Source organism: Thalassophryne amazonica, chromosome 22, assembly GCF_902500255.1.
Source record: "Thalassophryne amazonica chromosome 22, fThaAma1.1, whole genome shotgun sequence".
Lineage (NCBI taxonomy): Eukaryota > Metazoa > Chordata > Actinopteri > Batrachoidiformes > Batrachoididae > Thalassophryne > Thalassophryne amazonica.
In genome coordinates, this window is record NC_047124.1 from 7,976,749 (window position 1) to 7,994,243 (window position 17,495).

The 17,495-nt window shown below is 41.2% G+C and overlaps 2 protein-coding genes across 2 annotated transcripts; both read right to left on the reverse strand.

The window, feature by feature from the left end:
* Positions 1-15: 15 nt before the first annotated feature.
* Positions 16-3,183, reverse strand: LOC117504126 (protein mono-ADP-ribosyltransferase TIPARP-like). Its single transcript, XM_034163512.1, has 5 exons — positions 2,378-3,183; positions 2,078-2,246; positions 1,772-1,956; positions 1,273-1,542; positions 16-655 (listed from the first exon to the last, which is right to left on the reverse strand). Exons 1-5 carry the CDS (start codon positions 3,181-3,183, stop codon positions 211-213), a joined length of 1,875 nt encoding a protein of 624 aa, XP_034019403.1. The 3' UTR covers positions 16-210.
* A 2,386-nt stretch (positions 3,184-5,569) lies between these two features.
* LOC117504219 (tripartite motif-containing protein 35-like) lies at positions 5,570-17,287 on the reverse strand. Its single transcript, XM_034163617.1, is given in 9 exon segments — positions 5,570-5,929; positions 5,932-6,401; positions 10,887-11,005; positions 11,108-11,130; positions 11,216-11,446; positions 11,527-11,622; positions 16,118-16,564; positions 16,723-16,803; positions 17,226-17,287. Coding segments are annotated over 7 exon segments (1,446 nt in total). The 5' UTR covers positions 16,553-16,564; positions 16,723-16,803; positions 17,226-17,287; the 3' UTR covers positions 5,570-5,857.
* Between the last annotated feature and the right edge of the window lie 208 nt (positions 17,288-17,495).

Sequence of the window (17,495 nt, forward strand, 5' to 3'; positions counted from 1 at the left end):
TTTAACATTTAAATTTTCACCTTCATTATCTTTGCATCTTCTTGGTCAACTAGAACTTGAACGCACATAATTTATACTTTATGTAAGAAGTTGAATGTATAATTTTTCTGCAACTGACTACGCCGTAATTGTTCAACCAACTCAACACCTTGAAAACTTTTAACTGCCAACTAATCCCACCCACGACCATCATCTTTTCCGAGCCTCTTCCTAAATAGTAATTTGGTTGGGCACGCCTTTGTACCTGATCAGGTAGTATGGGTAGCACTGACAGCTCTGAAAAACTACAAAAATGGCGGGATTGCACAAGTTATTGACACAGCTGTCGTAGAGACGGTACTGCTGTGCGTTACCGGCGAGCGGTGGGGGACGGTGGTACTTGTCCTGTCCCAGACACACCTTCCCGACCAGAACTTTAGCCAAAAACATGCAAGAAGTGCCGCATCCCCTCTTGGTTGAGTACCGGTTGGAGATGTAGGCGGTCGTGGAGAAGTAGGAGCCGTAACCATAGGCCGAGCCATTGGCGCCGGCCATGCGAGGGTCAAAGTTGTTGTGGCAGATGTCTTCTGCAGCCTCCATTGTTGTCCCGTGGAATAGGTGTCGCTCCAGTGGCTCCGTAGACTGGGTGTGCTGTTTCTCCATGTAGGTCTTGTACCTGCATTGACAACGTAGATATAAGTGTCTGTATCTTCATGAGTTGAGGAAGTTGCAGTAAAATTTATATTACACATGAGGCTAATACATTAGACTAACTCACAAGTTTGCATAGATGATGACCATTATTACCACCCCAGAACTATGGGTGGCGCTACTCTACTTTGCTAGACGTCACTAGCGTCAGCTATGTGGTTACTTCAACTGGATGAGCTACACTTTAGTTTCAAAGTGCATTTCAAAAGCTGACATTTCCCCAAGTGGCTTTTTGTTTTTATATCCCCCCCAACAAGCAAATTTAGGGGGGTATACAGTAATCACCCTGTTCAGGATCATCTTACTTCAGGATCCACAAGGTCCTTATTAGGCTTGTCAGTAATCGCTAAGATAATGCAAGTTCCCTTCATCATTTCCAAGCTTTGGGGAGTTACTAGTTAGAGTAGAACATATCTCATGCCACGACATGGTCTTAAAGGAGGAGCTGCAGGGGTGCACTGAAGACCGCTGGACCATTAAAGCTAATATAATATATATATCTTACACACTGTATCTTTAAGGTTGTATTTACCCTATTCAGTAAGTTAAAAACAGGTGTAGATAGCACAAACAGGACTGAACCTTTGATACTTGTCCCAATGCAGCAGGTTTTGGACCTGGTGGATGCTTATGATGTCCGTGATGCTCTCACACAAGGTTGCATGGAAGAGATCACGGACACTACAATAGACCCGCGTGCCCGCCGGAACTTCCACCAGGCTGTAGTCTTCCTCTGAGGGCATCAACCAGACTGGAGGGTACCAGGAACTGAACTCCTCGAAAGGGTCGATGCTGAAGTTGGACGCTGGAGGCTCACCGATAGGTTGGGTAGATTCAATCTGGACTCCAGTTCTGCATGTGGGCAGTTAAAAGAGGCAAAATGAAGAATGTATACACGATGTATGAACTTTATATTTAACTAAGCCTTCATCCAAGAGCCATCTTAACATTTTATCAAAACCCAGTAATAGTACCCGTGGGCACGGAGACAGTAATAGCAAAAAGGCCCAACCCTCTTAAGGAGAAGTGGAACACACAAAACAAAAGTTTCAGCAGTTAAAAGACGGTGAGGGATACAAACTTCAGGTGAGGCTCCATGGAGTCAAGGGAGCGGAACAAGGGTCTCCAGCGAATGGCCCTAGTGTACCCACTGGACACATTGGTCTGGGTCATAGTCATGAAGTCAACTTTGTACTCTTGTTTGCCAATATAGAGGCTGCACTCACTCTCCTTCCCAATCTTCTCTCGAAGCAACTTCTGCACTTCCTATGAAAACACAGATTAATCAGCGGGTAAAGAGCAATGCAGAAGAAATGCTGAACTTCGGAAAAGATAAACTAGAAAAAGAAACGACTGTGAAAGGTGGACAGAAAATGGGAATGACAACCTCATGATACTCTTCCCAGCAGAAGTTGTTCCACCAGTACACTTTTAAAATGGTGGCGAAGTGAGGGCTCTTCAGAGGATCACCAGTGGTCGCCAACCGTCGAATGCCATTATATGTCGAAACGGCATGAAGCTCCATTGTGTCGAAGTCCATATAGTAGCGGGCAGCCCTAAAGAGCACAGAGGACATTGCAATGATAACGCCACAGGAATTAGAGATGGAAGACAAGATAAACAAAAACAGAGATGACTGATTACCACCTTGATTAAGAAAGGGGTCATAATTTTACCTCTTACTCACCCATACTTGATATTCACGTCCTCTTGGTAGACATTACAGTAGACCTTTTCCAGCAGAATCTGTGACTGATGAGGGATGTCAACCCACTTGAAGTCAGACACACTCCGAAACTGCCAGTGAAAAGGGAACGGAGTGTGGTGCATCTTGCACCTTTTCCCCGCGCGACACATATTCAAGAGGAAATTGTTGCAGATGCTGACATGAGAGCTGGCCCTTGTGTGGTACTGATGGGCACTGCGGGGATCCTGCAGCTTTGTTGGGCCCGATGTTGGTGCCTGAGTAATGGGTAAAATGTCTGTCTTTGGCTGGGCTGGAACCTGGGACTGACTGATGATGAAAGGCAGAGAGACGATGAATGAGGTGGTTGGAGTTTGGGATTGAGCCATCACTTGCGGCTCGCCTGAGATGCTCGGAAGTGGCTTATTGCCATTTTGGGACATGGTGAACATCAAGAGAGAGGTGTTGGCAATTGACTGGATGATCATGTGAGGCTGTGGGATGCTGGAAGAAGATCCAGGAATTTGTGAATTAATAGAAGTACTTTGAAGACTGGTCCCAGCTTGCTTAGAAGGAACGGGGGTAAAATGAACGCTGATTTCGTAGGGGTTGACAGTCCAGGAAATGTCAACCTGCTCAGATCTAATGGCATCCCACACGGGGAGGCTGGTGTTGGTGTCAGCAGGGATTTCCAGGAGGAGAACAGACGGGTTCAGCATGATCACTTTGGAGGATTTGGGTAGATGCTGTGAAGGTAGAGCATCTGGGGATTTTCTCTTAAGGTGTCTGTTGGAAGAAGTGTCACTCATCTTGGAGGACCTGTGAAGAAGATCTACCAATTAATGATTGTGGTACTGGCACCAAGACACTGAGATTCTGCTGGTTTAAGTCAAGTTAAAGTTAATCCAGTTACAGTCACATCCAGGTAGGTTGTCAGAAATATAATCCTGGTACAAAAGTGTTTATGGTCTCTATAGCTAGTTTCCCCATTAATGTGCAACAGGTGAATTGTTCATATTTAGTTAAAGCCATAAATGTACACATAATTTTGGGCAAGTTGATGTGAGCGACGCTACCGTCCCTTCAGGCAGTGACGAAGGTGGTGGTAGCAGTGACCAACTAGTAGGCCTTTCTATGAATTTTACAATAAATATAAGAAAATATGGTTTGTTTTGCAACAAACAGACCATCTAAGAAGTTTGTGCTCCAGTATTTTTGTTGAGTTAAATTTTGGTATAATTTCATTTGTATGATAGAACCATATTTACTGAGGCTATATGGCGGACACAGTGCTTAAGAGGCACCGCTCTGCTTTTATTTTTAATAGTTACCTAGCTTGTTAGCCTTAGCTAGCTTGGTAAGTGAGATAAGTGGGTGTGTTCAGGCTTCATTTGTCCTACACAGATCAGGCTAGTACATCCTATGCTCCACCTCAGCCATTGTTTGGGTTGGCTGGGAGCTGCGGTGCGTTCCATTTGTACCTGGAGGCTGGAATTTCACAATTACGCCTCCTGAACTCGGAATGCCTTGGAGGCATCCAGCCTATTTTCCGGCTTGGCTGTGTGGAAAATGCATTTACCTCAGGAGTGACGCCCTTCCCAGTTGCAACTTATGACTTCCGAGGTAAACAGAACGCAGCATTACGGCGAAGTCAGGCATCGCCAAGACAGCAACATTGAGAACCGGCCGATTTGAGCTTCAAGCTACTTTTCAGAAAAACCTTTGGTGACATCGTGAACTTTGCCCATTTTAAATGTATATGGTTCTAATTTCGAGTCGAAATAATGAAATCTCGAGATAAGATTTAGTCTTTTCACTCATTTATCTATTTAAGCCATAATGCAACCTGTCCAGGGCCACCCCATTAATACAATCCTGAGGCCGCCCATGCACTTTCTGTAACTTTATGACATTTTATACAAAATATCTCTGTTGGACGATTCATTACATCTTTGTGATTCAAATTAAAGCTAACATGGTGCTAAAATGCGAGAAGAAAAATGATTTAGCTGTAAATCACCACGTTGCAACTTTTTAAAGAAACGCACCTTTTAAACTGGTAACCAAACTCTCACATTTAACGTTCACCAAAATCAATAAATTCGTACTAATGAAGTTTTATAGGCTAATTATGAAGCTAATTTGCACGTCACCGTCAGTGTTGCTTTACAATCTTCTTTCAAACGTGGAAGCTCGAAAAATTGACGGAAATAAAAGTTGTTTTTTTTTAATCCTCCACAGATAAAATAAATTCTGTAGTCACAATCAAAGTAATCCCATTGTGTGGAAAATCTTGGGTACGATTTAAAAAAAAAAAATGGAAAGATGCTGAAAAAAGAAAAATAAAATATGACGCAGCATTAAAATCTACTAAATCAATAAATTTAATTTTCATTATTGTCCCCTTTGATATATTTTTAAATAAAATTCTTCTTTTTTAAAAAAATATATTTTGTAATCCCTAATTTATTTAACTGACATATATGTACTTTGTAAAACATTTATAACGAAAACCTAGACTTGCAAACTTTCAAAGTAAAAGGATATATTTGCAAAACATCCCTCAAAAATTATTCCACGAATTTATCAAAATGATGAAAAATTGTTGTACGAAGTACTATGTAAATAAAATAATTAAATGTCAAAAGCAGTTGACACAAATGTATGAAAATTAAATAATGTAAAAATCTGAATTCTTGTTGAGATTTTTTAAAGATTTAGTTTGTTTTATATGTGCAACATGAGAGTATTATTTTAGCATTTTATCACAAAATATCAGAGCTGAAAACAATGTTATGGAATAGTGCATAATGTCAGCTTTGTAATTACAAATGAAATGATTATGAATGATCTGAACCCCTGCTGAGAAAGGCATTTCATAATTCACATGCATGCATCAAATTTGTTCAATCTGGCTGATAAAATGTTTGAATTTTACATATTTTGAACTTAATTTTTTTTCAATGTTCCAGTAATTTACAATTTTTTTTCCCAGTGAGGCTGCAAAATTGTAGTAAAAATCTATTATTTATTTTTTTGCTTCATTTCACATGGTTTGCAATGTGCAAGACGCCACAAACACAACATTTAATTACTGTAAAATGTAAGCGGGTTAAGAGAAGCAAAACCCACAAACTTTGAAAATAATTTATTTGCACTCACAAAACATCAGTAGTTTTTTTTTTTTTTTTTTTTACATAAAGTATATTTAGTGTTTACATAATACAACAAGAATCACTGACTGGTAAATAATGCACATTTTGCATGCAGTTTGCAAATTACAGTTTTCATTTGACTTGCAAATATTCAAACGTAAATCCTTTAATTTGCCTTCAGCCACAAAGTCAACTCATTCTGTGCAGTTATAATTTTTTTTTTTTTTTTTTAACATATATCCGTGTTATTGACTGAGGAAGGAGCAGAAAGGTTGCAGAGATGTGAAAATTAAAAAGCTCTGAAGCAGGACAAACCATGAATGTATTCTCATTGATGCTCGACAGCTCTGACGGAAACCTCCAGCGGTTCGATCTTCAAAGGACTTTGTTTACAACCCACCCAAAATAAGGAAAGACTTTCTCAGCGATGGCGTGTTTGTAGGTGTAGATGTGGGCGTTATCCTGCGCGTCCCAGAAACACACCCGGCCCTTTTCACAGTCCAGCTGCACGCGGACTCTCTGCAGGTTCTTCTTCAAGTTAAGCCTGGTCAAAGGAGAAGTACCTGCAAAGTACATTTTGTGGTAAAAGTACACAGTCAGGTAGCCATTCTTCAGCACAGACGGCAGCTTTTCTTTCCTCTGGACCGACTCTTTAGCCACGCCGACAACCCACGCCGTGTTCTCGCCGACATCCACCTCCCAGGCGTGTCTTCCTGAGGTGTAGCCCTGGTGGCCCAGCACGGCGGTATCAGGGTCAAACCGCTCGGGAACGTCCGGCAGCTTCTGTTTGTCGTCGTTGTCGCTGACGCTGGTGAGGTCATCTGACAGGCGGAGCCACGGGGCGGCGGTGTTCGGGTCCAGGGTCACCGGAGCTGAAGGAAACACACAATAACACATTCAAAAGCAGGAATTTGCCCAAATTTTCTCTGATGTAATTTAATTCAACTCGACTGACAAAACTATAGTTTTAGTCGCGGCACACGTCACGTGGCGTACGTACGGGCTACCAGACGATTCAGGGACAGGAACGATTCAATGCAATCTGATACAACTGTTTAATTTTGACATTCATTTTCTGTGATGTCAGAGTAGTGGCAATGGTTATCTTCAAATATATAAAGTATCTCACAAAAAACACAGACGTTCTTCAGGTTTTGCCACTTATCTGAGCAGATTTGTGTAAAATGTCATTAGAATTTGGTGTTTTATGGTAAACGTATATTAAAAAACAAAATTAGATATTATACCAGGCTCGGGGTGCGGTGGTGGTTCCCCAATTTCTTTTACATCAATGTAAATGTGGTTGAAATTCAGGGTGTAAGAAAACAAAAAAATTACACGTAATTTATAGTAATAAACACAAAGCAGTGTGAAGATATTTGCGATTGGTGTGGCCGCCATCTTGGATTTTGATATTCTGGTAGTTGCCATTTAAAAAAAAAAAAAAAAAAAATCAAACAATGTCTGTGCCAAATTTGGTGCTTTTACCGAAAACGTACAATCGTTTTACCTATCTGTCCCGCTAATCTGCTGCCTCCGCTCACCTTCTGTTCATCACTGGGGGCAGCAACTCATACAATAGCGGGAAGTGCAGCATTGAAGAAGCCAGCTCTAGTTAGCATAGCATAATTTTCACATTTTGAACCGGTATGACACAATTAACAAATAATTTACCTGTCATACCACCAATCATGACATTCAATTCAATTTATTTCATTTATATAGCAACAAATCGCAACAAAGTTGCTTCAAGGTGCTTCACACAAGTAAGGTCTAACCTTAACCCCCAGAGCAAGCACACAGGCGACAGTGGTAAGGAAAAACTCCCTCTGAAGATTTGAGGAAGAAACCTCAAGCAGACCAGACTCAAAGGGGTGACCCTCTGCTTGGGCCATGCTACCAACACAGATGACAATACAAATATAAATTTTTGAGATATTGTTTTTACATTTCAAAGTTATTGCCAACCTTTGAAGTTTTACGAGTGATTGAAGACAAAGAAGTAGCAACGGATTTTCATCAACAGGTTCAGAGTACATTTAGATCAATTCGGGGCGTCTGTGTATCAATCAGAGTCGTATATTTGAGTTTAAAATTTAACAACTTTTCCCTGGTGAATGCTATAAAAGCAACGGAGCTTTCTCTGAATATGTGGGAAATCCCATCATGGGCTACTTCAGGCCCATGGGCCACTAGTTTGACACCTCATCTAATAGATCACACAGCACATTTCTGTTTTTAAATTGAACTATATATACAAGGTCTATTAGATAAGAAACCGACACTTTTATTTTTTTTTTTAACTATATGGATTTGAATGACGTGCGATTACACCAATCATGCTTGAACCCTCGTGCGCATGCGTGGGTTTTTTCACGCGTGTCGGTGACGTCATTTCCCTGTGGGCAGGCCTTGAGTGAGATGTGGTCCCGCCCTCTCGGCTGAATTCCTTTGTTTCACACGCTGCTCGAGACGGCGCACGTTGCTTTATCAACATTTTTTCTGGACCTGTGAGGAATATCCGAGTGGACACTATTCGAGAAATTTAGCTGGTTTTCGGTGAAAAGTTTAACGGCTGATGAGAGATTATGGGGTGTTTCTGTCGCTGTAAGGACTTCCCACGGAGCGGGACGTCGCACAGCGCTTCCAGGCGCTGTCGTCGGCCTGTTTCAACCTGAAAACATCCTAATTTAAGGCTTAATTCACCCATGACGTCGTGAGAGAACAGAGAAGATTCAGAAGAGGCCGGCATGAGGACTTTATGCGGACATTCCACTGTTTAAGGACATTTTTTAATGAAAGACGTGCGCGCAAATTCAGAGTCGTTTCCGTGACGACTCGGCAAATCTGTGTGCGCCGCGACAGGAAAAACACCTCCGTGTTGAAAACCATTTGTAAAATTCAGGCGGCTTTTGATGGCTTTCAACAAGTGAGTAACTGAGAAATTGTTTAACAGCTTGGGCATGTTCCAACTTGCCCGTTAAGGTGTTTTTCCTGTCGCGACCCCCCGTGGTCGGGTCCGGCCCGACATGCGACTCTGCCCGCACGTTCTTTCATTACAAAATGTCCGTTAAAAATGGAATGTCCGAATAAACTCCTCATGCCGACTTCTTGTGAAAGTTCTCTGTTCTCTGACGACTTCCTGGATCAACAGAGCCTGAAATGTGGAAGTTTTCAACTTGAAACGGTGAGACGCTGCCGCCTCGAAGCACAGATCGCTGTCAGGCGCTGTGGGCTGTCCTTAAAGCGATACTACCAGACCAAAATCTCTCATCAGCCGTTAAATTTTTTACCGAAAACCAGCTGAATTTATCGAATGGTGTCCACTCAGTTGTGCCTTACAGTTTTTGAAAAATTTTTTATCAAACAAAGCAGCAGTCTCTGAGCCATTCCTAAACAATGAAAAAACGACAAGAGGGTGGGCCACTCCTCACTCAAAGACTGCCCACAGGCGAATGACGTAACCGACAGGCGTGAAAAAACTCTCGCATGCCCACGAGGGTTCAAGCATGTCTGATGTAATCACACGTGATTCAAATCCATATGGTTTTTGAAAAAAATAATAAGGTCGGATACTTTTCTAACAGACCTCGTATATACAACCCCTGGCAAAAATTATGGAATCACCGGCCTCGGAGGATGTTCATTCAGTTGTTTAATTTTGTAGAAAAAAAGCAGATCACAGACATGACACAAAACTAAAGTCATTTCAAATGGCAACTTTCTGGCTTTAAGAAACACTATAAGAAATCAGGAAAAAAAAAATTGTGGCAGTCAGTAACGGTTACTTTTTTAGACCAAGCAGAGGGAAAAAAAAAAAAAAAAAAATGGAATCACTCAATTCTGAGGAAAAAATTATGGAATCATGAAAAACAAAAGAACGCTCCAACACATCACTAGTATTTTGTTGCACCACCTCTGGCTTTTATAACAGCTTGCAGTCTCTGAGGCATGGACTTAATGAGTGACAAACAGTACTCTTCATCAATCTGGCTCCAACTTTCTCTGATTGCTGTTGCCAGATCAGCTTTGCAGGTTGGAGCCTTGTCATGGACCATTTTCTTCAACTTCCACCAAAGATTTTCAATTGGATTAAGATCCGGACTATTTGCAGGCCATGACATTGACCCTATGTGTCTTTTTGCAAGGAATGTTTTCACAGTTTTTGCTCTATGGCAAGATGCATTATCATCTTGAAAAATGATTTCATCATCCCCAAACATCCTTTCAATTGATGGGATAAGAAAAGTGTCCAAAATATCAACGTAAACTTGTGCATTTATTGATGATGTAATGACAGCCATCTCCCCAGTGCCTTTACCTGACATGCAGCCCCATATCATCAATGACTGTGGAAATTTACATGTTCTCTTCAGGCAGTCATCTTTATAAATCTCATTGGAACGCCACCAAACAAAAGTTCCAGCATCATCACCTTGCCCAATGCAGATTCGAGATTTATCACTGAATATGACTTTCATCCAGTCATCCACAGTCCACGATTGCTTTTCCTTAGCCCATTGTAACCTTGTTTTTTTCTGTTTAGGTGTTAATGATGGCTTTCGTTTAGCTTTTCTGTATGTAAATCCCATTTCCTTTAGGCGGTTTCTTACAGTTCTGTCACAGACGTTGACTCCAGTTTCCTCCCATTCGTTCCTCATTTGTTTTGTTGTGCATTTTTTGATTTTTGAGACATATTGCTTTAGGTTTTCTGTCTTGACGCTTTGATGTCTTCCTTGTTCTACCGGTATGCTTGCCTTTAACAACCTTCCCATGTTGTTTGTATTTGGACCAGAGTGTAGACACAACTGACTGTGAATGACCAACATCTTTTGCAACATTGCGTGATGATTTACAATCTTTTAAGTGTTTGATAATCCTCTCCTTTGTTTCAATTGACATCTCTCATGTTGGAGCCATGATTCATGTCAGTCCACTTGGTGCAACAGCTCTCCAAGGTGTGATCACTCCTTTTTAGATGCAGACTAACGAGCAGATCTGATTTGATGCAGGTGTTAGTTTTGGGGATGAAAATTTACAGGGTGATTCCATAATTTATTCCTCAGAATTGAGTGAGTCCATATTTTTTTCCCTCTGCTTGGTCTAAAAAGTAACTGTTACTGACTGCCACAAATTTTTTTCCTGATTTCTTATAGTGTTTCTTAAAGCCAGAAAGTTGCCATTTGAAATGACTTTAGTTTTGTGTCATGTCTGTCATCTGCTTTTTTTTCTACAAAATTAAACAACTGAATGAACATCCTCTGAGGCCGGTGATTCCATAATTATTGCCAGGGGTTATATATATATATATATATATATATATATATATATATATATATATATATATATAGACTCACTGTATTTGACAATGTCATGCATCTTCTCCCAAACGTGGAAGCTGAGAGATCCGAGGTGTTTGGCCACATCAACAAGCGCTCCTGGATCCATAACTGGATCCTCGACTGGACAGCTGATGCTAAAGAAGAAGAAGGGAAAAAAAAGCAGACATTTTTTGTGCTTTTTCAAGGTTAATGAAAAGCAAAATCAAAGTTAAAAAAGAATAAATACTTGTTTTTACCTCGAGAGGACATGCTTGCATTTCTGCAAAGGGAGGAAAAAAGCCAGTCAGGAGCACATTTGGAAACAAGCTCACGATTTTCGGAATGTTAGAGGTTTACAGACATACGTGCAGCAGGAAAATGTCATCGGAATTCATCTCCTCCTCCGCGGTTCTGATGGATTCAGACACACGGGCGATATTTCTGTTTATCTCTTCGATCTTCTGCATCATCGCTCGGCTCTTCTGCTCCTCCTCCTCCCTCAGCGCCTCCATTCTGGCCGCTTCCTCTGCCTGAAGGAAGCTGTGGAGTCTTTCAAACTCCTCGCGGGTTCTCCTTTCCACCAGTCGTGCCTGCGCCTGGAATCACCCCGACGTGAGTACCACTTGAAAATGATCAAAGTGGGAATATTGAAAGTTCAGCGCAAACTGCATTCCACCTGAATTTCTGCGGCAGCATTCTCGTAGTTTTTCTTCATTTTGTCAAAAGATTCCTTCTTCTCCTGCAAAGAGCTGAGGGCAGACCTCATCTTCTCCTGGAAAAAAACAAAAAACAAAAACCCTGATCAGCCAAAAATCTGACCCCCGATCAGCTCCACATCTAAAAGCATTGCGATGACTCAACACAAATGAGGCCAAACGAATCACGTTTCAGACAAATCGTGACTGACAGGCAGTTTGCCCCTCCTCTTTATAATTCCAAGATTAGTCTCATCCCCTAAAATAGGAGCTAAAACGTTGAGGAAAACAATGACACCAGTTGCATCATGGTTAATCTTGGATCAGTCTGTGTTACTTGTTACTCCTGGAGAAGTAGAAGCACAATTGAGATCCAAACCCGATCCAGCTGATTGTGAGAAAATGTTAAATCTTGTACAGCGCAAACCTCTGCCAATACTAGTCTCCGATTCTCCAAATTTTTAATTTGGAAAAAATTTTTAAGGTCAAAGTCCTGTTAGAAGTGGCTTTTCCTAAGCTAAAACATAATATGAAATATAGATCAAAAGGGCTTTTCAATGTCAAAATCAAATATCCGCTAAATCCGCAGTACGGGTCAATCAATCAATCAATCAATTTTTTTTATATAGCGCCAAATCACAACAAACAGTTGCCCCAAGGCGCTTTATATTGTAAGGCAAGGCCATACAATAATTATGTAAAACCCCAACGGTCAAAACGACCCCCTGTGAGCAAGCACTTGGCTACAGTGGGAAGGAAAAACTCCCTTTTAACAGGAAGAAACCTCCAGCAGAACCAGGCTCAGGGAGGGGCAGTCTTCTGCTGGGACTGGTTGGGGCTGAGGGAGAGAACCAGGAAAAAGACATGCTGTGGAGGGGAGCAGAGATCGATCACTAATGATTAAATGCAGAGTGGTGCATACAGAGCAAAAAGAGAAAGAAACAGTGCATCATGGGTACCCCCCAGCAGTCTACGTCTATAGCAGCATAACTAAGGGATGGTTCAGGGTCACCTGATCCAGCCCTAACTATAAGCTTTAGCAAAAAGGAAAGTTTTAAGCCTAATCTTAAAAGTAGAGAGGGTGTCTGTCTCCCTGATCTGAATTGGGAGCTGGTTCCACAGGAGAGGAGCCTGAAAGCTGAAGGCTCTGCCTCCCATTCTACTCTTACAAACCCTAGGAACTACAAGTAAGCCTGCAGTCTGAGAGCGAAGCGCTCTATTGGGGTGATATGGTACTACGAGGTCCCTAAGATAAGATGGGACCTGATTATTCAAAACCTTATAAGTAAGAAGAAGAATTTTAAATTCTATTCTAGAATTAACAGGAAGCCAATGAAGAGAGGCCAATATGGGTGAGATATGCTCTCTCCTTCTAGTCCCCGTCAGTACTCTAGCTGCAGCATTTTGAATTAACTGAAGGCTTTTTAGGGAACTTTTAGGACAACCTGATAATAATGAATTACAATAGTCCAGCCTAGAGGAAATAAATGCATGAATTAGTTTTTCAGCATCACTCTGAGACAAGACCTTTCTGATTTTAGAGATATTGCGTAAATGCAAAAAAGCAGTCCTACATATTTGTTTAATATGCGCTTTGAATGACATATCCTGATCAAAAATGACTCCAAGATTTCTCACAGTATTACTAGAGGTCAGGGTAATGCCATCCAGAGTAAGGATCTGGTTAGACACCATGTTTCTAAGATTTGTGGGGCCAAGTACAATAACTTCAGTTTTATCTGAGTTTAAAAGCAGGAAATTAGAGGTCATCCATGTCTTTATGTCTGTAAGACAATCCTGCAGTTTAGCTAATTGGTGTGTGTCCTCTGGCTTCATGGATAGATAAAGCTGGGTATCATCTGCGTAACAATGAAAATTTAAGCGATACCGTCTAATAATACTGCCTAAGGGAAGCATGTATAAAGTGAATAAAATTGGTCCTAGCACAGAACCTTGTGGAACTCCATAATTAACTTTAGTCTGTGAAGAAGATTCCCCATTTACATGAACAAATTGTAATCTATTAGACAAATATGATTCAAACCACCACAGCGCAGTGCCTTTAATACCTATGGCATGCTCTAATCTCTGTAATAAAATTTTATGGTCAACAGTATCAAAAGCAGCACTGAGGTCCAACAGAACAAGCACAGAGATGAGTCCACTGTCCGAGGCCATAAGAAGATCATTTGTAACCTTCACTAATGCTGTTTCTGTACTATGATGAATTCTAAAACCTGACTGAAACTCTTCAAATAGACCATTCCTCTGCAGATGATCAGTTAGCTGTTTTACAACTACCCTTTCAAGAATTTTTGAGAGAAAAGGAAGGTTGGAGATTGGCCTATAATTAGCTAAGATAGCTGGGTCAAGTGATGGCTTTTTAAGTAATGGTTTAATTACTGCCACCTTAAAAGCCTGTGGTACATAGCCAACTAACAAAGATAGATTGATCATATTTAAGATCGAAGCATTAAATAATGGTAGGGCTTCCTTGAGCAGCCTGGTAGGAATGGGGTCTAATAAACATGTTGATGGTTTGGATGAAGTAACTAATGAAAATAACTCAGACAGAACAATCTGAGAGAAAGAGTCTAACCAAATACCGGCATCACTGAAAGCAGCCAAAGATAATGATACGTCTTTGGGATGGTTATGAGTAATTTTTTCTCTAATAGTTAAAGGTCAGCTAAGGATTACACTTGGTCTATTCATTCAGAGTGCCAGTCTGTACCTCACTGTCACAAATGAGAGTGATTGAGGCACTTTTGATTGAGATATGATGCAAAATGTACATCAAATGGGCTTGTCAATATTAAATTCAAACGTCCACAAAATCCCCAATCTAGATCAGATCAAACTTTGCCAGTCGATAAAGGATGCCATCCCACATAAAACTGTCAAATATGAAAGAAATTTCTGACAGTTATGAATTTCTGAAAATTCATTCAATGTTAAAAGATAAGGATTTTCTCAATTTTCCAAGATTTTTCCTGACTTTGACCTATGACCTAGAAAACTGAATCAGTTCTTGCCTATGAGGATATGAATCTTCAGTAAAAATTTCATAATGATATAAGAAACACTGTGGACTCCAGGCTGTTCAAAAACAAAGAGAAAAACAAACAGGGCAAAACTTTGTTGCAGGAGGTAATAAGTCTTCAAACTGCATCCTGATCAAGACTGTCCCAGCTTCTTGGTGGAGTGGAACAGTGAAGGACTGTCATTGAAATAAAGAAAAAAAAAAACAGACCAAATGTAAAGCTGGAGTCTCCCATGTGCCTTCTAGCAGATGGGAGCTGAAATTTCATATCTTCTTTTTCAGAAAATACTCCTCTGTTCCCCTTCATAAACATGTGCAGCTCATGATGCAACAAATAAAAATTGCATGATGACAGAAGCCTATAATTCCATCCACGTTGTCTGGGTGTCTTGGTGGTTTCCCTCACTACTCTCCTTCTTGCACAGTTACTACGTTTTTGAGACCTTCCTCCTCCAGACAGCTTTACCATGCAGTACGACACTCTAAGTACTTCTTAATAAATGATCAAAATGAGACATAATCAGTGATTTGCCTGATTTGTCTAAAGTAAACTGGCTGTAAAAGTGATGAGTTAAGATTTATCCTAGTTAATCTAATGACTTATAATGTCTGAAAATGGAGGGACAGTCTATAAAAATGGCCCAAATTCCAAAATGGTTCAATGAATAATTTTGGTTAACCCCTTGAATTCAAATTTAATGTCAACTCTATGAGCACATTTTGTTTTACCTTCATTGTGGTGATGCACAAAGACACCAAAATAAATAAATAAATCGCTGTCCAAATACTTAATTCTGCAAGGCGTTGCCAAGCAATGTCACAAATTATTTTAAAGCTACAGTGTGTTGGATTTAGCGGTGTTTATTAGCATGAAGGTAATATAGCATTCATAAGCATCTGTTCGTTAGCATATAATCACCATCAGTGAATCGGTGCGTTTTCATTAGCCTGTCATATCCATATGGGAGCGGGCCTCATCATGGAGGCCGCCATTTTGGTACAGTAGCCCAAAAGGGACACATTTACTCATGTGCATGTAACAGCACAGCCAGAAAACTGAAGAAATAAAGATGAGGACTGAGCAGTTGCTCATCGATACACCGTCTACTGGGTGCTTTTTTTTTTTTTTTGTCTACTGGTTGCTAGCACAGGCTAACAAATTTGAAAGCCCTCATTTTTGTGAACTAGAAGATCACACATACTGATTATCATAAGAATAGGACACAGAGAATGAAAGAGGCAAAAAAAAAAACCGCAAACTGCAACTTCACCACCAGATGGCCTTAAATCCTACACACTGTAGCTTTAAATAATTTAGGGTTACAATTAAGATCTATTTCAGAGTTTAACTGGTGTGAAATGCATCAATGTTGGCGCAACGCCGTTATTCCCACTTCAGGGAGATCTGTGCAGGAGCAGAATTCTGATACAGAATGGTTCTGGAACATATACTCCCTCTGAGCACCTTCCGAGGCGTGTTTATTATATGTTTGTGCAACCTGATCTTTCTGTAAAGTGCAGATATTTACCTTCAGTCCTGCGGCGGCCTCGCTGACGGGGCAGCAGCTGTGGCCTTTGTGCTTCCTGGAGGTGTGACAAACCACACAGATGGGCTCCTGGTCCACCTGGCAGAACAGCTTCAGCCTCTCCTCGTGAAGGGAGCAGGCCTCCCCCGGCTCACAGCGCAGCTCTTCTCCCTCTCCCCCGGTGGCCCCCAGGTCCTCGCCCCCCTCCTCCAGGTAAAACTGGCACAGGTTCCTCAAGGAGAGGCTGGTGACGGGCTCGTCCACACAGCGGCTCCGGCACAGCGGGCAGTCGCGGTTGCGTCCGCGCTGAGCCCAGTAGCGCTGCAGGCAGCCAGCACAGAAGCTGTGGCTGCACTTCAGGACCACAGGGTCTCTGAAGATGTCGCAGCATATGGAACAGGAGAGATCCAGCTCAGGGAGCGACAGCCTGCCGGCCATTCTGCTCACTTTCTGTTTGCACAAAGTGAAAGTGGGTCAAAGGTGCAAAGACACAAAAGCCAACAACCACCACCACCTACAACAGTCCATTTAACAAACCCAAGAAAGACCAAAAACAGCCTGCAAATAAAAAGCAGTCATAAAATTAATGTGTTCCAAGTCAAACTTACCCAACATTCAACAGCCAAGATGATTCTTCTATTTGCAGTTCCTGTTTCCTGGAGTGCTGAGTCACCCAAAGAAGGCGGAGTCTGTGAAACGGAGACTTTTAACCCTTAACTACCCAAAACTGAGCAGTTGCCAGTTTGCATATAGTACTGTAGTCAATAGCAACAGGAAAAAAAAATCCCTATAATGGCAACATCATAGAAAGAAAATGTAGCCAAGCGGACGGGTTCGTTGCACCACAACCAGCTTTTTGTTAGCAATAACTCAAAAACAATAAACACCAACATCGCGTAAATCACAAAGCTAAAAGTACACATCATCAGGATGAACAGATTACTTTGTGGTGAACTTTGGTGCACCAGATCATTTGAAAAGGCAACTTCTTTTCCCAAGGTCATTATCCCATAGACATGTCTGCCACCTGATGGATGGTTCATGGATGCTGCAAGGATGACTGAAAAATAGGAACAGCTATGGTTCAATTGGCATTTGGTTTGTCACTTACTGAACAGGCAGGATATGTTTATTACTGCAGTCTGTCCACAAGCACCCCGCGGCTTCATATCATCAGCATTAGCTAAGAAAAATAAATACAAATCAGTCAGATGACATGAAAATGTTTCCATGAATGAGGATAGGATAGAGGATGCAGCAAAGAATGTATATATTTCAGTCTACATTGTTACAGTTTTAAAAATCACATGGACAAAAAATATAATTAATATTTACTTACACACATTAGGTAACTATAGAGCGAGCTAGCTAGATATGGAGA